The sequence below is a fragment of the Manacus candei genome, unplaced genomic scaffold, assembly GCF_025592945.1.
Source record: "Manacus candei isolate 608988 ecotype Guabito, Panama unplaced genomic scaffold, ASM2559294v1 h1tg000061l, whole genome shotgun sequence".
NCBI lineage: Eukaryota > Metazoa > Chordata > Aves > Passeriformes > Pipridae > Manacus > Manacus candei.
This window is the reverse complement of record NW_026138109.1, coordinates 8,373,188-8,395,046: the sequence shown is the minus strand read 5'-3', so window position 1 is coordinate 8,395,046 and position 21,859 is coordinate 8,373,188. Positions and strand designations below refer to the sequence as shown.

The window sequence follows — 21,859 nt, the reverse complement described above, 5'->3', positions numbered from 1 at the left end:
CTACTGCTTCTCTTTTCTTACCTAGTCTTTTAGCAGTGCTTGTCTTGTGCCTTTCTTTCTACCACCTACTGTTTTCCTCTGCTGCTTTCCACAGCTGTCATGCTGTTTGCCAACAGTATATACCAACACACTAAAAAGTCTTCTCTCCTCTAAATCACTGTTAGAATTTGTGCCACAAGTCTTGCCTGTCTTGTTTTATCAGTTCCATTCTCCCACTTTAATCAACTATCACCCATGTCTTCACTAGAAATTTCAGAATTTTTCTTTAAGTTTAATTATAAGTCTCAAAATCACCTGTTATAATCCATACGGGATTGGTGTAGTTGCTGTTGTTTTAGGAGCAGTTTTGCTTCTTGTTGAGTCAATAAATGTTGGAGTCGTTCCTTTTCGATTTCCAGCTCCATTTTTTGCAGAAGCAGCCTCTGCCTTCTTTCTTCCTGCAAGCTTTTAGCCAGCTCCGTTTCCTTAGGCCCCGAGTCCGCACTGTGATTCTGCCCAAAACCTCGAGAGTGCCTGGAATGATCACAGGTTTTGTGTACTGGCCCAGAGTGTTTTCTAAGTACCTGGCCGACATAGCGGCTCTCTTCCACGCTCCCTGAGCTCCCTACATGCCTGAAGGCACAACCATGACTCACTTGCTGAGGGCACGTGCTCTGAAATTCATTTGCTTTCTGGTCCACCTCCTGAGCTTGTTTTACATGGTGAGGGCTCCTCTGCTTGGCTGGGGAAATCGCAGTGTTGTTACACTTTCTGTGCAAGTCATTTTCCATCATATATTCCTTCAGACACTCCTGATGGTTGCAACGGATTTCAGTCCCGTAATGGGGGTTATTCCTGCAAGGCTGAGACAATGCAACACAGGCTGGGCTTCCAGCCTCTGGTGCTCTGCAGTTCTTATGAAGAGTCCAAGGTCCCCCAACACCCAGGTAGGAGCCATCTAGCTCAAGAGATGGCTGCTGGCATGAGATCTTCTTACTGGATAACTGCAATAAGAGAAACAATTTCCTGTAAATTACTCAAATTTATCTTTGCTCAACAATTTCCCTTGATAAATGTGTTCTCTCAGAAACAGACGCCACACTGATGGACATACAGCCAAACCCAACAAAATGTTTACCAGAAGACAGACACGGATCTGCTATCAAATCTACATTTCATTCCATCTACACAAGTGTAATAAATGTAAAACTACTGCCTGCAGGATCCTCAGCATAAAATGAGTCACTTCAGAGTATCAAGTAGTTGTGAGCATCTAGGGTTACATAAAATCAACTTGAAGAGTGGCAAAAAACATTAAATGTTAAGGTTTGAAAATGTTTAATTTTGAATACGGAGCCAAAAAATCCATTCAGCCACTATAAATAGTCTTTGATTGGCCATTACACAGCAGGAGATTTGATGTAAAACATTTCACCTTGCACTGAATGGGATATTACTTACCACTGGAAATTTGATGAGAGTTTTTGAAATATCTTTACAGAAACACAGATAAAAACCAACTACTTTCTGTAAAAAATGGTTGTACATCAAAAGCTGTCATTTAAATACAAAACATGTTTAAATACAGCTATAAACGTAAGTGATTTTTCAATTAAGCTGGGCAAGTGATTATAGTCTGATAAAACTCTGAAGAAAGCAAGCAACTGTAATTCACATTTGTCAACCCAGTGCAAGCAAATTCTAGTGGTTTTGTTATACTTGTGGATATGATGTAACAGACATCACAATCCTACTTACATCCTGGAGTATCTTTGCACTGAGGTTCATCTAGGCAGCTAAGCATTTGAGGTTTTATGCACATCAGAACAGCAGTGTATCAGGCACCCACATATCTTTTGCTAGACCTGTGCATTAATTTCAATAACAAACTGAATTTAAACTCCTCCAGCCTTTGGGACCTTTCACAAAGATCTTGTTGTGGTTGTTTTTTTTTTTTTAATTACAGAAGCCAGGTTTGTTAAGGACAGCAAAAGCACTGCAGTATAAGTGGTTTAGCAGGGCAATTTGGAATCCATTGATGGAAAGAAAGGTATAATTTGCACTCTGGCAATGCTTACAATAGATATGTATTGTGCACACAGAGTGCAAGACAGTCAATCAGACCCAAAACATTAGAATTTAGGAATGCAAGCAAGGGTCCAACAACGATTAGAAGAGAGATATAATACAAATCTGTGCAGCATTTGTATGTATAATTTAAATTCTTTTTTAATAAATAAACAAAATACCAAATATACTCAGCTGCCCTTCAAGACAACCAATTACAAGTTTCTTGTAGACTTCACAGAATGCAAATTAATGTGGATTAGCACCTGAATACTGATATTTTATTATTTCCAGTTTTGTGCATACAAATATATCCTCTCTGCCATGTGATTGAAAGCCAAGGATGTCATGTTTTGCCCCAAAGGGCCTAGTGAGTTGGAGGCATTTGCATTAATGTCAGTGCTAAATGTCTGAGGAGAGTCTGGTGCTTGGACTGGGTGAAAAGTGCAGGACACTAAAATATTTTAAAGTCAGAGGGTCTGGCAGGGCAACTGAGTAGAAACGCAACATGCCACCAAAAAGATGGAGTTTTGTTATTTATTATTTGTGGCGTGCCATCACTGTCTCCAATATTTTCTAGGCAAATAAAGGCTAAAGAGCCCTTTTAATCTAAATTAGGCAATAGAGAAAGGGATGACCAGCAACAGGAAGAAATATTACAGAAAAGAGTAAGTAAAAGAATCCTGTAGTTACACAGTCTCTCATTTCCCACCTCACCTGTTTCTGGCAGCAAAGGATTTAGGACACCTACAGGAAGAGGCTTTCACAGTGGACAGTTTCCCAGTCCCTTAGGACAGCAGGAGATCTCAGACCTGAGGGTATCAGAGGATCCTATCAGGGCTGGCAGTGTAGGGGTGGTCTACTGAAAGCACACACTACCCTTCCACAGCCCATAACCAGAAGTTAAAAGGAACATCAAAAAAAGGAAACTCAAGAGATGGAATGCCTGAGAATGTCTTTATTTCAGCAGTTTATTGACTGAATAGACAAGAGAACGTTAAGAAATCTAAGCACATGAATGAAGATGTTACAAAATAATCATCGGGTCTAAGAATAAAGGTCCACATCACAAATTAACTTCATGGCTGAGACTCTATTAAGAGTCCCTGAAGGCCCTAAAAGAGAGGTACCAGTTAGCATTTGTTGACCCTGGTCGCCATTAAGTCTGCCCTGATGGTCTCAGAAATGGCATTGACATTTAAAGACTTCATAACAAGGCAGAGAAACTTTAATGTTATTTCACAGTTACAATATGTTTGCGGGGGGGAAAATTCTCATTAATGTCATAGAATGTTAGTGGGGTTTTTTATTCCTTTATGAGGAGGAGGTCATGTTAGGCAGAAGAGTGAGTTCCAACATGCCTTTGATGGCTACTCAGTACTTTGAAGGGTCTAACCCCAAAGAAAAATTAGCTATTGGGAGTCAGAAGCTAGTCAACAACTTCTTTAGTAATTTGTGTTAAAGCTCTGATTGAAGGTACAGCTGGATGGTAGAGGTTGTAGGGAAATGGGACTGACATTTACACTTACGAAGGATGAGAAGAGACCAGTGCATGTCAAGATCTGTAGGATGCAGGCCAGGTGAAGGGGAAAAGTAAGAAAAAAAAATTATCCGAAGACCCACCTTCTACTGTGAGTCTAAAGACACACAAGCACAAGGAATTGGGTAATTTTACAAGATGAGTTTAAGAAAGATATTGCCTATGGGACACATAGAAACCATGACGGACCATGATGGAACAGCTGTGCTTTCCCCTCCATGGAGCTCTTCCAGGCTTGCTGTACAGTACTTAAAGATACAAGTTCCTTTAACTGGGGCTTAAACAAACAAACTCACACTGCTCCTTGCAGCACAAGGAGTTAAGAAGACTTGATCAGATGTGAAACTCTTGTGAAACAAGGAGATATTAAAAATGGTTTAAATAATCTTTAGAAGGGTTTAAAGAGGAAGACACATGCGAAGGTCTACAAAATCTTTACTGCAACCCCAGTAATTTTTGCTCGGGGATTCAGCGCAGAGCTTAAACAAACATCCAGCCCTTAAAAACTTCCTACGAACAGACAAACAGTGCACCAGTTTTATGCACGCAGCATTATGATCTCTGCAAATTGTTCTTAAATGCAACTTGTGTGCTTGGCAGTTCTAATTCACAGCGCTGGCAGAGGAGGCACATTTACAGGCTGACTCCAGCACACAGGGCTTTGTGTTGCAAGGGATGAATCCGTAACTTACAATCTCAACACAGGCAAGGTCCCAGCAGATTTTACTGCACGTACAAAACATGCTTAAGAAACAGCCCAGAATCATTACCTTGAGAAGTCTTGCACTCTGAGGGGCAAAAGCTGGGTTCCCAGTAAAATACAGTGCTTTTGGGGTGAAGAGCAAAATTGCTAGAGATGTTAACAGCGTTAAGAGTTTAATTCATAGCACCTGGGTTTGTAGCTTTTAGCTGAAACATGTTTGAATGCAGAAAGAGAGACAACAAAGTAAAATTATTCTCAGTTTTATTTTAAGAACATTTCTCTAATCTGGATTTTCAGCTCAGGGGTGTCTTTTGGTGGGGTAGAAACAGTGGGAGGAACGCACTGATTTAGAACTAGTCCATTGTGATGATCTGAGGTGAGAACCCTGGAGGAGACCAAGAAGAATGAAGAGAGAAGAAATATAGAGATATAAAGATTTTCAAAGATGAAGTAAAAACATCTAAATGGGCAAACGAGAGGCTACCATACACAGAATCACCTTACAGAGCACCAAGGGCACATACCTAAAGACTCTTCACCAGCATAGCTGTTCTTTGGACACAGTCAGTAAAATGTATTAGGAAAAATTTGTCCACTGGAAGTGCTGTCAGGCACTGGAACAGGATGATCAGGCCAGTGGTGGAGTCAGCAACCCTGGAGGTATTTTAGAGACATGTAGATGTGGTGCTTATATAATGGTAGGCTTGGTAGCGCTGGGTTAATGGTTGGGCTCAAAGGTGTCCTCCAACCTAAAGAAATCTGTGATTCTACCAAGTGATTCAGCTGACACACTCACTAAGGTACACATTCAAAACCTGGAACTCAGTCACCACTCTGCATTGTTGATGTATGGCTCTTATCTGAACAAAGCCTGGCTTTGGGTTTCAGGTCTATCAACAGTATAAGCTTTTGTCAGTGGAATGAGGAGAATGAATTATAAATAAGCTCAGGTAGGATATTGGGGCAACAGAAATGATGTTTTTAAGAACAATTATTTCAAATGATAGGACTATTTGAAGTGCATTACTAGTGATTAAGGAGCTGTTCTTTCCAAGAATCTGTAAGAATTTATCAGAAAGAACATAAAAGGGCAAAGATTTGAAAGTATATTGGTAGGATCTACTGAAGTCTATAAATTTTTTTCTTTAAATCGTGTAATCCTTTATTAAAATCTCTACCATAAATAACCCAGTATCAGCCATTACAAAGGGCCACGTAATAGTAAAGCAACTGTCTCTGTCACTGCCTAAGATAAATACAGTAGATAACTCTAAGGTAAGCCGACCATTTTTCAAGCAAGAAATAAAGCACCATTTTCTGTAGAAATTATGTATAGCTATGATTGCCATATTCCACTGAATAAAACAAGTGGTCTCAAAATGAAAGAAACTGTGAATGACAGTCAACCAACCTGTATTTTTCCTGTAAAAATCTACTGAACTCAACATACTGAACAGGCGTAGGAAAAAAAAAAAAAAAAAGTAAAAGTAATATGATCACATCACAAAAAAGTGAATCTATAGCTGCTGGCTGACAGCAGAGGAACACCTCCTATATTTGTGCTGCCTTCAGTATTTTTTCTCCTCTTTGTTAAGAGGGTTTGAGCTGGGATGCCAGGTGCACAAAAACCTGCATTCAAAGTAGCATGTGAGCATTTGCTGGCACTCAGCTTTAAGTGTATATTTTGCATTCATAAACATGCCACCCTTCTTCTCCTGCTACCCAAATATTGTAGATAATCTCTAACAAACGCTACCATTTTAGATCAGTAAACTGTTTTTACGCTGGCTGATGAGGCAGTTGTTAATAATATAGTGCTCCAAGAAAACTAAAGTGAGGTGCCTGTACCTTGAGTCCTGGAAGTCACTGTGAGCAGAATGCCCATTAAACTCGACCAGTACTCACATATGGCAGTGCAATACCTGACCACTAAAATTAAACAAATATGTTTGCTTTCCGGGAAAAAACTGTGTCATTCCTGTTTGCACTATAGAAAAATGCCACTGCACTAATCTTGACAGCACCAGGTCCTACTATTAAGATTCAATGTGCTGCCAGCATTATAGAAATAATAAAAAAAAAAAAATCAGAATCTTCTGACTTCAATTTTTTACTTTTGCCCTTTATTTTACTGAAGAATCAGTAGTTCAAGACCTAGATAAATATTTCAAAAACTATACTATTTGTGAGCAGAGCAGGTCACTACCATTTCCCAGTGCATTTGGAGTTCATGTGAAATAAGGGCAGAAGAGTGATGAGCTGCATTTTTAACATGGGCATACACAGAATAGTTGTCTAGCTGATAGAGAATGTGTAATGCAACATCTGCACGGTACGCCTTGCCAAAGCCCATCCCAAATAAATGTAGTGCATTCTCCCTAGTGCAATTAACTCTCGTACTCTGGCAGGTTTTGCTAGAAGATCATCAAGGTAGATTACCTTCCAGCATATGAACTAAATACTTACAGGTGTTATATCATCAGTTATTACTTACAAACTTCTGCATTTAACAAGACATCCAGGCAAATGAATGATCTAATTTATGAATTATTTATAAGAATTTCACAGCATGCTCCTGGCGTCATCCATGGCCTTTTCCAGGTCATATGACACCAATTAGAGCTGAATTTTAAATTATTCAATAACCTGAACTCTCTTGTCATTTAACATATAGATATCAATGCAGTAAACAAGTTAAGTCTAATGGGCCCTGGAGGTTTGCGTTCCTCCACCCATCAGCAGCAGAGGCTGCATGCTACCACTGGAATAGAAAATAATAGAATGCAGCAGTCAAAAACATTTGCAAGGTTTTAATAAGTTATTTTGCCTCCCTTAGGGATTTTAGTATAACTTACAAGCCCTGAATCTAAAACATATTAAAGTCCTTAGCTATGTGCTTTTAAAACAAAATTAGGACATAGCAAAAGAGCAAGTCTGACACTAACCCTAATTTAGGCCCTTAATTTGAAATGTAGTGGAAATTATGGAGTAAGCAAGATTTACTATGCACAACTCATTACCTTCAGGCTCTCCTACAGCAGAGCCAAAAATAGTCCCTCTCCCAACGCATATACACCTGCCTGTAAAGATAAGGCTACACACAGGGAAATGGAAATATTAATTTAAAAGCTATCAGCTGACAGATGCACCTCACATACCTCACCATTTGGGTGGAGAAGAGACCTCCACCATTCTTCTGTTCTAACAGCACTGGAGAGACCAGTGCTCTAGAAACCCATCAGGATTCGAGTATTGGCTTCAAGACATACCACTTCAGAGAGGTTTAAGAAACCTTGCAGTACAACATAATCAAAAAAAAAGCATACGTAACAGCCTCTGAAGCACAGATGCAGTAAAAGATATCTTAAAACCACTGCTTTACATGATGACTAGAAGAACAAGAAGACATCAGCAATGAAGATAGCTAAGATGAACAGAACCATTAGATATTTGATTCTGCCTCAGTGTAAAGTCTGCAAGAAATTGCAGGGCAAGCCTGCAATGTCCAGGCCCTGAATCTCATGAACCTGTGAGCATGACTGCAGCTGAAGAGCTAGCCCAAGAAGTCCAAGTCATATGGTGGAAAACTTTTGAGATTGGGTGTGCTCAGTACAAACATAAACTGTGCCTAGCACACACAGACTCATAGTATCTGTGCCTCAGTTCTTAGAAGGTTGTTGTGCTAAGTCCCAGACCCACTCATGTAGATGGACACTTTGCAGACCCCTGTCTTGGAGGACCCAGCGACCCCACTCATCTGCACACACGTTTCCTTTGCATGCTCACAGCTTTGCAAGGATTAAAAAGTTTCCTGGGCTCTATCCAACAGCAAGAGGAAAAGATGGAAAGGGAGATGCTCAGTTTATCCTTTTAAACACTAGCAAGAAGTTCTCTAGCTACTGCTGTCAAGATAAATGCCAAAAAAGTAATGTTGAGAAAATATCACGCCAAATAAGTAAAAACACACCTATCCAAAATGTCTAGCCAGATTAGGAAGGATAAGGATTTAGATAAAGAACACAACATCGGATTTTCTGCCTCCTGACCTTATCATAGGAGGGTGGTGCAAGAGAATTCTAGGGGGGTTAAACTTTTTAAGGAAAACAGCAGAGAAGGGGGAAAAAAGGCAACTGCCTAATCTCTCAGCACACATTTGAAGAACATAAAAAATAGCTATAAGGGATTTTATTTTGGTTGCCAGCCAGATTTAGCTTCGTTCCTACACTGGGCAGCATTTGATTATTGCACATTAAGGGTAGTAACATGTTAGACGATAAGAGGAAAGTTCATATTGGTTTTCATTAAAGAGTAATATCCACCATGTATTTGGTTCTTCAAGGTAACTTTTTCAAAGTTATTTTAAAAAGCAAACAGTTTTCTACTTGGAATCACAAGTTTAGCATATCAGGGGCTACACATGTTCCCAGCTCCTGCCAGTCTCCTTAGAATTCAATCAACATTTGCTCCAAAGTCATGCTTTCATAGCTCCAGACACAAGACAAAAGGGCAAATATACTGTGACCCTTCTAAATAGCCCTGATTACTGTGATCAAACAGAAGCCAGATACTTATGTGGATAAGAAGGTGCAGACTTTGATGTGTGAAGATTACTGCAGAAGTAGACATTGCATCAGCATTTGCAACATGCACCTCACCGTGTGACAGCCAATATCACCTTTCCCCTGTATTTACAGTAGGGATAATTCTGGTACCCATTGGCTAGCAATGAATTGTAACAGCCACTCTTCAGTCAGGAAGATTACCAGAAAGTTTTACTTCCTTCAGAAGACTCCTGCAGAGTCCCCAGATGAAGACTTTGAAATACCTTTGCTGCACAAAGAAATAGATGACATCTAGGAATTAAAGGCACGTTCTTCAGAAGCAGGGACAGTGTACTGGGGGCAAAAAAAACCACACCAAACAACAACAACCAGAAAGTTATTTAAATAATAAAGAAATCCCACAAAAGCAAAACCAGAAAATCTTTTTATTTTAACAGTGGAAAGGTATGCCCAAGCAAGTGCATTCTGTCAGGAGTGTCCTTGCACTAATAGCTAGACAGCATTTAGATTCTGCTAATGATCCCATCTCTGGGAAATAATTCATAAAAAGTAAACAGTAATTTTCATATGCCTGCCCTTTTGATCTTACATTTGTAGGGAGTATCCTGAGGCTAGCTGTGGGCGCCCCTGTGGCTCTGGCTGATTGACCTCTAATCTGCCCCTCAAGTAACGATCATGCCAAGGAATGACAACAAGAGTTGCAGACATTTCAGTGCAATCCCATTAAAGACAGGCTGACTCACTTCATCTTGTCAAAGAAGAAGTTTCATGAAAGAAATAAAAGCTTTTTAGAAGGACTCTTTTATTTTGTAATGATGCTGTTCTTCAGAACAAAGACTGGAACAAGACTAACACACCAGCACCCCACCAATATAGAGCTTTACATTAACTGGCTAAATGCTGGTGCAAGACAGAGTTATGTGTTAAATAGCCTTGGTAACAGAAAATTACGAATGTCTTCTATAAGAATCAAGTCAGAGCCATGGTACTTGACTTCCACACATTTCAGAAAAGTATATATACCATTTATAAGACAGCAGCTGTCTAACTGACTGCCCAAAGTCTCATCAGCTTTGAGATCACAGCTTGTGTGTTTTTACCCCATGCTAACCCCTGGTAAACACAAGAGGGGTCCTTATGTCTCTCTCACTGGATATGAAGCTAAGAGAGAAAACAACCAGTCTGGAGTCGCTGACATGCAGAAACTTGTTGTCATGCCAAAACTTGCTGTCATGCCAAGGTGACTAAATTACCAGGAACAACTTATTTAGATAAGGGAGTGAAGAAAATACAAATTAACCTGCTGGAAGCACAGACTATTTCTATATATCACAGTAATAGTGCAAAAACAGACATACTCCAAACACACATAAGGGTACAATGCAACGTAGAGATGAATGAACCAGTACATGGGTAATGCTGGAGTTGCTACCAAGGTGCCTGAAATGCTGAGTCTTCTCTGAACAGTGGCACAACTCCACCATGGGCAGATATTGCATATTATGCTTCCAGTTCCTGCTTTCCATAGTTAGTTCATATCCTTGCTCTTGTCAGGTTCTCTTGCCTTAGCAAGAAGTCAACATCTTTGTTTACAGTTACACAGGAAGAGCTGAACATGCAAGCAGCGCTCCACAGATGCAAAGGATGTGAACTTTTTTAAATAAGAACACATGTAACTGGAAGTTTTGTGCAAAATATAACAACCCCTGAAGAAGTTCTACCTAAGCACGTTTACAGCATGATATCTCATAATCTGTAACCTAATCTGACAGTCTCTGCATTGGACAGGTGTCCCTGAGACCTCTAAGCAACACAGGCAAACAATCTCACTGGAGCCTGGAAGGCTCAGCCCTCTGAACATAAAAATTCAAGGTCCTTTTGGCACACAGGCTGTGATTTCAGTGAGAAATTAAATGTTTTCTCTTTGGCAGGCTTGCAGTATTCCAAATAGGTACATAAATTAACTAATGAAAGACTGCAGGAAGAGTTGAATCAAAGGATAAGAACAGGCATGGAGCAAATAGGAATCTCCCATTCCCAGGGTAAGCCAACTGTTGCCTTCTGGAGCTCACCATGAAGATGCTGACTCCACAACATTCTCACCACACCTGAAATGCCACAACAGATGTCCCAGTAGACATCCATGTATGGCTGAGGCTCCTTAAGAGCTGAGGGTATTCTGCAGTGGGTTTAGTACTGTTGAAGGCAGCGACCACTGACAGAGGGAAATGACCTCTGATATATCAAGCCACAGAGATCAGCTTACTCTTGACCTGTGGAAATGATCATTTACAGTCCCACTTGACATCATAAAGTATAGCAATGTTGTCACAGCTATTATTTGCATAAAATAGTCCTAGATGTGTTGTATAGCAGTTTGACAGTCCAACCTGATGGGTCTCAGCTGCAGAATATTGATGTAAAGGCTCTTCTATAGCTACCATAGGCCATTAGGTTGTCTGAATGGACATCCATCACTACCAGCTTGTGTGAAAGAGAACATTAAGTTAAAAGGGCATGACCAAGCATAAATTGAAAGGCCCTTCCCTACTCCAGGGCAGCAGTGACCTTGTGAGGGAAACGCCTTCACTCTAAGACACTGCAGTCTGGACAGACAAACCAAATAAAACCCACCCAACAGGCTTATCAAATTGAGCTCAGCTTAGTAAAGTCTCAGCAATTGCAAGAGTCTGAGGAAAGGAAAGCCTTGCACAAAGCTGGCCTTAATCATAAGCACACAAAGATATGCAAAAGTACTAAATATGTGTTTATAGTCTTACATTAATAGTTAGCAAAACACCGTGCCCCGCTTACAAGATGAAGGACAATTTCCAACTTTGAGCCCCTACAGTACAGTCTTTCCAAGTTGGAGATGCAGACCTTCCTTTTAATAGAGAACCATTATTTTCTTGTGTTGTGCCAATTTAAGAGCTGTATTGTGATGAGGTGTTACATACTTCTTTTGTGCCCTTTCCAACCAGTACCCTAACAGCTGTGCATTTTAAAAAAAAAGTCTGTTCGCCACTTGATAGCAATTAATGTAGCAGATATATGAAATCCAAAATGTGACATTAATTATTCTCAAGAAGGGAACCATTTTAAGGGATTTTTTTTTTTCCCCAGGGAAAACTATAGAAGTTTGTGGGTTTATATTTTACCTTTGCTCTGGTTTATCCTTCCCCACTTTGTGAACTCAATCTGTACGGTAAGTCTGCACCAATGTAGAGAGCAGAAACAGCCCATGATGCCAAAAGGTATGAATTTTTGAAGTTCTGACAAAATTCTAATGCAAAGTTGAACCCTCTATCTGGGTTCCCAGGCCACTTCTTTGGATAGAGTTAGTTAATAAATGTATTCTGATTACCAGGCTTAAGCCTTCCTTATTCCATCTGAAAGAGCTGCACTTCAGCTCTCCTCCTTAAACTTCGGATTCAACAAAGAATGGTAACGCTTTGAGGCTGAAAATCTCTAAAACCACTCAGTGCCAACTTTAACAGGAGTAGAATTAGGTCAACAGTAAAATTCCCTCCCTCCAGGAACAGAGTTTCAACCACACAGTTGAGCAGAGAAGAAATTCTCACCACATGTTTCCATATCTACAAAGTCCCTTGGGATTTGTAAATAGTAAAAAAAAAAAAATATTTTCCAAATACTGTTGTAGAGCATAAAGTTCTATCCTACTGGAAAAGTAAAAAAAGAGATTGAGCTTCCCTCACAGTTACATATTAAATAAGTGCATCTTTTGAAGTGCCACAAACTTGATGGGAGAGAAGATATGAACTTGCAAGTATTTGGAAGAACTGAGTGGGGGGAAAAAAAGGAAGAAGAGCCAAGAGTAAAGAACAGAAGAAACCCAAATCACATTGGTTCAGTCGGGTATTTAAAATGAGTTTTCTTTAATTAGCTAAACTGTAATACAAATTAAAACTGAATTTCTTGTTCACAATATACTCATTGGAGGGGAGGGGATGCAGATGGCTATTTCCAGAGCAGTTCAAGCTAAAACCGACTCAGTTCTGCAGGACTGAACAGGAGCCAGTTTCCATCCTTCTCAAAAGACCGAAAAGCAACTTGGCAGCAGAGAGCCTGACTGCAAGCTCCATCTCAGAAATACTTACGAAGCACAGCAAACCTGTGGCAATTGTGACTGAACTCATTAAAATCACTACAGATTATTTAAAGTCTTCATGCCTGACATTCAAGTCCTTTATTCTGCTTTAAACACCCATAAGAAGAAGCTGTAGACACAGGGCAGAAATTAAGGCTTTAATACCACAACGGATCGCTAAGTGACCAGTAAAAGGACTCTGGTGCCACACTGTATTTTTGGCAGGAAATGTTAAACTGGATTGATCATAGATTTTGCTCTTGTTTTTGAAATCTTTTCCTTTCTGATGACAGAACTCTTGATGATACAAATGCCCAAGCCGAGTGTTCAGTCTGGATAATGACCAGAAGCAAAGTAATCAGATCTCTTGGATCAGTGTCTGTTTCATGATATGAGATAAGATTAATAGTTTCATGCTGATTTGCCATTTCCTAGAGTAGCGTTAAATTACAAATTTACAGGGAGGTGGGAGGGAATGTGTACCGTATGAAACCCTTAGAAAAGGGCAAAACCAAAGCACAGTTATCATAAGATAAAACCATAAAACAATCACAGCCCTTGGGGGACCAGAAGCTCTGTGCAGCCTCTCATGTGTCAGATCATCACAGGGTGCCTGGTTATTTAATGATAAGATTATCTAATGTTAATCTCACCACTAGAATTGCCTGCAATAAAAATGTTACCAACTTTCTAATTTTAATTACTGGGCTCCTGAAGATAACTACTTCAATTCTGCTCAAAAAAAAAAAAAACAAACCACAAACCAAAAAAAAAAACCACCACTCCCCATGGTTTCTCTGAAGCTGGGAGTACTTCAAATATCAGAACTGTGGATTGGATGATTTTCCACATCTTTATTTCTGTTACATTAACTCCTCTCTTCCCTTTTTATTTTCACCCAGTCATTCTGACACAGTACAGTAAATGCTTAAAAGATAACATAGTTTATTTCCATTTCATTTCACAAACTACACACAAAAAATAGAAAAGCTAAATACCTCAAAAAAACTCCTCCATAACGTATCTATAAGTAGCCATTCTTGAAATCATGCAGAAGGGGAAAAATTTTTTCCTAACCAAAAATTGTCATTGTGATGACCTTAGCATTAGCTACTAAAAGTGCCAGTCATGACTGTAACAACTTGAACAGCAGAACTGTGCAAGCTGATTCCCTGGACAGGATTTCTGTGGAGCAATCTCTTCAGAATCCACCACTAACTTACCAAAGACATAATCTCAGGTGTTAGTTACATCAGCTGGTGCTGTAACACATACACACACACCTTCCTCATGTTGTAATTCTCAAACCTGTAAAGCTTCTATAGCAAATACCTTTCTCCCCTTGCCCTGTGCACAGGGGCAAATTATTGTATTGCAGAGCCATACAAGCCATTTACTGTCATAGGACTCCCAACCACAGACAAGAATGCTCAAAAGGAGATACTGTGCAAAAACCCTTTAGGGAATTAGCTTCTGGGGGCAGTGGGGTCCTCAGGAACAAAAAGGAAGTGCGATATTACACAAGAGAAAAAGAACCCAAGCAGAAGAACTCAAACAAATTCAAGAACCTCCCACTGTATCATAAAGCAGCTTGATCTAGTCCAAAACCGCACTGTCGCCAGGGACCCTTGTTAACTCACTGACAGTCCACAATTTGGGTCTGTTTCTATGTTTTTCATCAAACCTTTTTATAATCAAAATAAGGACTTTGTGCTGCAACAGCACAAGTTTCTCACAAGAGCTATAACATGGTAAAATGAAGTAACTATGTCCTGATAACACTGTCTTTGGATATTATTCTACTACTGTAATTTTCTGTAGATGAAACTAGAGAATAACAGTAGTGGAAGCAATTTAAAGAATAGATTTGTCATGTTACTCTCTGGTATGATACAATCTGCTTATACATCAGTTATTTTAATATGCATACATAATCTATTGTCTGCATTTCTCTTGTGCTTTTAACATAAAAATGGTTAGAGAAAAATCTAGATGTGTATTTCTCCCGAGTTCACCAGTTCCTGCTGTTTGTTTCTCACCTGAAGTCATAATCCTGTCTTTGACATCATAATCATTTGCACAGCCACCAATTGAGATGTCACAAACGGAGGATTATGACCAGGTGGGGAATAAGCAGCAGGAGCAGTTGAACTCTTAAGAAACAAAAATCTTGTTTTCATGCAAATGTCCTTCATAATAGAGAACAAAAGAACAAAGGGAGAAAACTACAATGGAGAGAAAATACTAGAAGCCAGATTGTTTCTAAATACATGATCCCCCTGAAGTTCCCTCTGAGGAGTCAGCTGCCGATTAACAACTGCATAAATCATTATAAAAATAAAACAAAACTTGACATCTGATGATTGAACTCCCCCCACTGCCACCACCACACATACACACAGTTTTCTACTTAACATTAAATCAGCAAAAATATGAGGCACTTTGAGAGAACTTGTAACCTTTAGAGGTATTTATATACATTATGCCTGAATATTCCTGGCAGTAACTAAGCACTCTTCTCCTTGTTCTATAGATGAAGACACCGGGGTCAAAGAATACACAGGACCTCTCTGAATCTCAGTCACAAAGAGATTGTTCAAGAGATAGATATTAAAAAATTCAAATCTGAAGTGGTACAAATTTTGGAGGAACAGAAAACCTATAGCTCCAGTTACAGTCCAACAGGAGGCTGCTACACAAGGGTTACTCTGGGTTACAAGTTCCAAAGAGTTAAGAGCCTTATGAACAATTTTTTTATTTAAAAAAATCATTCATAAATTAATTTGTCTGAAATTGATAGCTAGAATCAATCTGAATGACAATATGAAGTCACTGGGGGGAAAAAAAAAGATTAAATCAAAACTGCAATCCACATCCAAAACAACAGAATCTTTATGTGTAAAGAGAAATCTAATCAGCTACACTGATATTGCTCACACTGTAAGGTTGCTGCAAAAACATCTACCAGGATTTCTGGTTTCATTTCTAGTTTCTTCTTTTATTTAGCTTTAGGTAACCAGCACTAAACTGGAAACTGGTTAAATTGCCATGTTCTTGGCACTGCTGCTATATCCATATTGGCAAAATTCGGTGTTTCTGAACTAGTCTAATTAATAAATACAAGAAATTCATTTTTGAAAAGGCAAAAAACAGCAGTGCTTAACATGCTTGTGTTCTGCCTCACTATTGTCTGTGATGATGCTGAACGTATGCCATTAAATGTGACAGCATAGATAGCCTACAGCTCAAACAATTCCATCATCTGCCTGGATTCTGTTCCCACACAGTCTCCTGGACATATCCTGTCCAGATCTTGTCACAGCACAGCAGATGTGGCAGCTCATTTCCTCAGCAGTAGAGCAGGGTAGGAACCTTAGCATGAAAACTGTGCCTTCTGTCCTCCTATTTTCCAGTCTCCAATTTGCAGTGCTGAAGTATCAGGACTGTTTCAAGTGCATTTCAATTGTCCAAAGAGCCTGCCTGTAAATAAATGTGCCATTTGACAAAATAGTTAATTCAGTAGAAAGAACTTTTTTACTTTGCCACTAATCACTTTGTATTGCAGACCTAGCCCGCTCTTTCCTCCAAATCTGAAACGAATACCAGCAGGGCTACAAACAGCATTCCAGCTTTTAAGCACTATCAGGCATGAGAGCAGACTGCTAACAACACATAATAGTCTGGATATTTGTACAAGACAATTATACTTGAAAAAAAACCTAACTAGTATATATGACAGCTATTCATGACTTCAAGTAAAGAAGTTGTTGAAAACCTCGAGGCTCATCTAGGATTTTATATTTGATGGACAAACCTCTAAGTATCCTAACTAGATTTTAAACAAACTGCTAATTGCCCTCAAGTTGTTGCATTTAGCTTTGAAATCTGCTGTTTCCTTTTCAGACCTCAAAAAAGTTTGGCTGCCCAAAACCTTGTTAATTTTCCCAGGTATGCCAGTCTTGTTTAACAAAAAATAGTATGCCTACCTAGAAGTCTTGTCCTTCATTTGCTTTTATACCTATGCTGTATTTTTTGCAATAGAAGCTTTATTCATCCATAATGTTTCTGAGTATCTTTAAACCTGTCGCTTTAGGAGTCCAGATGCTAAAAGAATCTTTTGCTCTTGTACAAATTTATGTATTATGTATTAATAAGGCTCAAATTCTATATTCAGAAAGCAGATATGGTTACTTAGGAATAACCTAAAGAAAACTGCCTTACAGAAAATACATTTAAATTCTTCCCTTCATTTTTTATATGATGATGGGCAGTTTGTTACTTAATAAACTTGGAACTCACAAAGGGATGCTTAACTGTGCTCCTGTGTCTTATTGGTGGCATTTACCAATGCTCACAAAAATTGTTCACACAGCTTTTTTTTATTCATACCAAAAGCAACAGACACACAAGAATATGATCAAGCTAAGAGCAGGTGGAAGTCACAGTTTTACCTCACCTGTGCTGAAACTTCTTATTTAATGGGAAAACTTTCCCTTTTCTAAAAATTTACACACCTGTACTGAAAGCAAAAGTTCAATCATCTTGGAAAGTGCAACATTGTGTTCATATGGAATCTTTACTTCTAGGTGGAGGGACCACAGGGTGGAATCAAGTCTGCACTAAATATACATCCAAACCATGTATTTCCTTAACACCTCTGTAAGGTGAGCAGCACCCATGCTGAGAACTGCCTACTGAGAATTCCAAGACACAGCCTGTAGATAACATACTGCAGCAATGGATAATGGACACTCTAGGAAGCGGCAGATAGAAAAATGCCAGTTAAAATATTACAACGCCAAGGAGACAGCAAACCCTCAGGAATGAAAAAAATCTCTACTTAGAAACAAAGCGACCAACTACACTGCACTTTGTTCAAGGTAAAAAAGAACAGAGGATGCAAAACCACACTTGTGAAATCAAGGACTGAAGGCCAGTCCAGCCACACCTCTGCACAGTCTGAAGCAGCAGCATTTCATTCCTAGAGACCATTGGTGTCTGCTGTTAAAGTGAAAAAGTCTGCTAGGTAACAGTATAACTGATGTGCCTCCCAGCCAAAAATCCTTACTATCATAAAACTGAGTGCTAAGCAGAGCATTCAATAAAGTTTGGAAGTCAAATGTTCTCAAACGTTAGCCTGTGATTTCTGAAATTAGAGGTCAACTCTATTACCCCTTGATGCTTGGCTTCTGAAATTCCTTAAAATATGGCACTTGCTTCCCATTTTCAGGAAGGCACCTCATGCAGTCAAGCATATGGAGTCAATAAAGGTGTCTCTTCATCTGCCATCTAAAGCTTTATTTTTCTCACTTATAAATTACAACTGGTTTTAGTAATAGCAATCCCTGCACACATTTGAAATGCACTTCCATTTTCCACATTGCAGAGTTATATGGCTAAGTAAATACATGCAATTTAGGTTCAAAACCATAGCTCCAGGCACTACACATCGAGAATTTTATATTACTGAAAATTAATGCCTTTTTTGCATATGCTTGAGCAATAAATTAAAAAAGCTACATCTTATATGTATCAGTTGGGATTTTCTTAGCCTTCATTTTAAAAAAGAATCATGCATACAGAGATGCATTTCAGTTTCTTCTCTGGGCTTTTAATAAGAGCATATGAATTATTTCAATTCATCAAAAGCAACTAACTAGAACTCTAGGAGTCTCGTATTTTGTACTGAAATTTGTATGTGTTCAACTGCATCAATATCAATGTCTGAATTCAATTCTACAACTGAAAAAAATTGGCACCTGCATGTAGTGTACTCATGGCAGTTCCCAACTAGAATAATCAAAGTAATAGTCATAATTTCTTTCAGCACAGAAAACTGCAGTCCCCATATCAGAGTTGGGAGGAAAATAAATGAGGTTAAGATAATTGCTGGAAGGGGGGGCACAAGGAGGGCTAAATAATGCTTTGAAGCTGTTCTCTCCTGGAGAGCTCTATTTCATCCTGAAATCTCCATTCTCCCTGTACATGGAGCAGAGACAAAGCTGTGGCTATTACTGAATGCATATTGAAGATGCATGAGAAACAGGGCAATACCCCTCTCTGTGCTTGCTAACACAACTTCACAGCTCCTGTAGTTTTCTGTTTCAACCTCAGCCTTACCCTTTACCAAGGTTTGAGCACTGAAGTAAGCCACAGCTTAGGGACTCTTAAAATTGAGGCTACAGTGGAAGTGATCAAGGAAAGGCCAAAAACTATTGGTCCTTACTCCTCTCTCATCCCCTCAGGCATCACATACAGCCCCCCCAACAAAGAAGGGAGAGCCTGGAGCCAATTTCACCCGTCTGGCTGGGATACAGGCCAGGCCACAGAGTTGTGGGACAGAAAGGCTTCACCGTGAATCAGCAAGTTGTGTCGAAAAACACTTTAAATAAACATCTCAAAGACACCTAATCTGTGTCACACCTAATCTTTTGCCACACACAAAATATAAAGAAGACAGAATTGGAAATTAACCTTTTTCTTCCTCTGTGTCTTACCTGCTGCACTCAGAGTATGCCTCTGCTCTAAACTCAGATTTAAACTTGGGGACATCATGGTTCAGAAAGTAAATCTAATATGGAAAAATCAAAGAGAACATCCACCACTTTTTGCCTCCAAAGATAAATCAATTCAAAAAAATAATCGTGAGAGGAATCTATTAGCTTATTTTCTTGTGAATTTTAGGAATTCACATGCATTATTAGGAATTACACCATGTGATTTCACAAATTCCACTAATTTTAAAATGTACTATTTCATAAAACCTACAAAAGTAATAGCATAAATTTGAAAAGAACTATCACCTTTCACTTCATAAGGGCAATGAGTGAGCCAGGCTTCCTGTTTAAAAAGAGAGATCCAAAAAAATTACAAACATTTTCATTAAGGTAACTTTAACTCAGTATTATTTGAAAGGAGTTTATACAAGTTGTATACAAGTCAAGTTCAAAGTAAAGTTCTGTGATTTGTTTGCTGAGGTTTTTTTATAAACCTTCAGACTACAAAACCCATAGTGATGTATTTTGCTTGTGTTTTTCCAGCAGTGGAATCTCCCTGGAATTGGAGCAACGCCGAAACCCTCCATTCTCACAAGGCTTGATATCAGCAATGGAAGAGCCTTTCTACAGTCACCTTTTGAAGGTAACTTTCAAAGTCTTTTCCACATTACAAATATACTAAATGCACCAAAATATAATTTTCTCTAAACAAAATGGTATTCATCAAATCTTCAGCCTATTATCCCACATTCTCTTTTGGAACAGACATGTCGATAGAACAGCATCGTCAATCAATCCGATAGATTTTGAGTGTATCCGCAATGAATCTACTCTGCAATAAATTGGCTTGAGTAATTTAAAAACTCCTATCTTAATGTTAGGAGAAGAAAAATTATTATTTTGATCTATTCCTCCTCCCCTTAAAGCACCTTGGGCAAGGGCTAAGCATTAAAAAGAAAAATAACCAACAGCTGTATTACAGTAATAAAGCCTAAATAAAAATGACTGATCAATCCAGAGGAGAAAATATAAAAGACATCATTCTATATAAAATACACACAAAGATTTTAACTCAAAAGTTTTCAACTGTGTCAAATGTGTTACAGTAATTAAACAAGCAGACAGGGTGCCAAAGCTGTAGGTAGTTAGAACACCCACGTCTTCCCCCTTTCAAATCTTCTTCTGTAGTTTACTAAAACATTTAAACTTGTATCCTTTTACAAACACTGTTCTATTAATGTACTTAGCAAGAGCACCATAGGCAATGATGACCCATAAACCAGTATGTGGATTTCTCTGTTAGTATCTACAGGACCACAACAAAAGGGCCAGGATTTTCTCCTACCTCCTTGCATTAGGTTGGAATTTGCAATTCCTTTTCAGAAACTATTCCCATTAACATTCATGCAATGCATGTTGCATTACTTCTCTTGGATGAATCCCAACCATGTTGTACTCCATCTCAGACTCTTATAAGCTCTGTAAAAGCTTGCTTTCCTTCATGAAACTGTTGTGCCTGAAAATACATAATTCACTACAATTTCATCAAATGGCACTGAGCAATTGCTTAGCTCAAATTATAAAGAAAGAAGAAGGTTCACCGAAAGACAGTTTCCGCTGCCCACATAAAATACACATCTGACATTAAAGCAACAACGTAGTAGTTTTGAAAGGTGCTGAGGGGCTGACTGCTCTCCCCTTTCAACAATTTCAGAGTCAAGAACACTCAGCATCAGCAGGATTAGTTCAAGCCCATGTCAAATAACTTTATTTGAATATATATTTAAACATGTAAAGCAAGCTACAAATAAAACTGCATAGAACAGAATTAAGAGGGCCAGTTTCACAGGGCAGAGGATTACTCACAAGGGAGTAGCAATTCACCCTTCCAAGGGCTAACGCAGAGTCCTTCACAAAAATCCCAAGGCAGTATTCCCTTACAATTGAAGCCACACAAACCTGTTTCAAATCTTTCTGATACTGTAAGATCACCCTAAGAAGTTTCCCCAAAGTAACTTTTAGACCACATCTATCATTCTGTTCAAATCAATTCTCTTCAATGCATTGCACTGAGGAAGACTGACTGAGATATGGCTGGCATCAATGACAGCACCATGAAAACTGAAAAATTACCTCTAAAAGCGTTTGAGAAGAAAATGCTCAACACTGTATTTCATACCACTGAGCCTGAAACAGAGCATGCTGTTCTATAATGCCTTCTCAAAGTCATACCATTAAAAAAGAATTAAGATGTATTAATGATAGACAACAATTTACAACACCAGTGAGCCAATAAAAAGACAAACACTTAAACAAAACATCACAGTATGCACTAACAGGTTAACATCAAGTAATAGGCAATAGTTATACAGGACACTAAAAATGGGTGTGAAATGACGAAAT

At 38.9% G+C, this 21,859-nt stretch overlaps 1 protein-coding gene across 3 annotated transcripts in view; it reads right to left on the bottom strand.

The window, feature by feature from the left end:
• The window catches only part of KIAA1328 (KIAA1328 ortholog), a 172,251-nt gene that overhangs the window by 56,355 nt on the left and 94,037 nt on the right, over positions 1 to 21,859 (bottom strand). For all 3 annotated transcript variants that reach the window (XM_051804490.1, XM_051804491.1, XM_051804492.1), the window contains one exon: positions 295 to 983. In XM_051804490.1, coding sequence (XP_051660450.1) covers positions 295 to 983 — 689 coding nt within the window. The remainder of the gene's footprint in view (positions 1 to 294; positions 984 to 21,859) is intronic.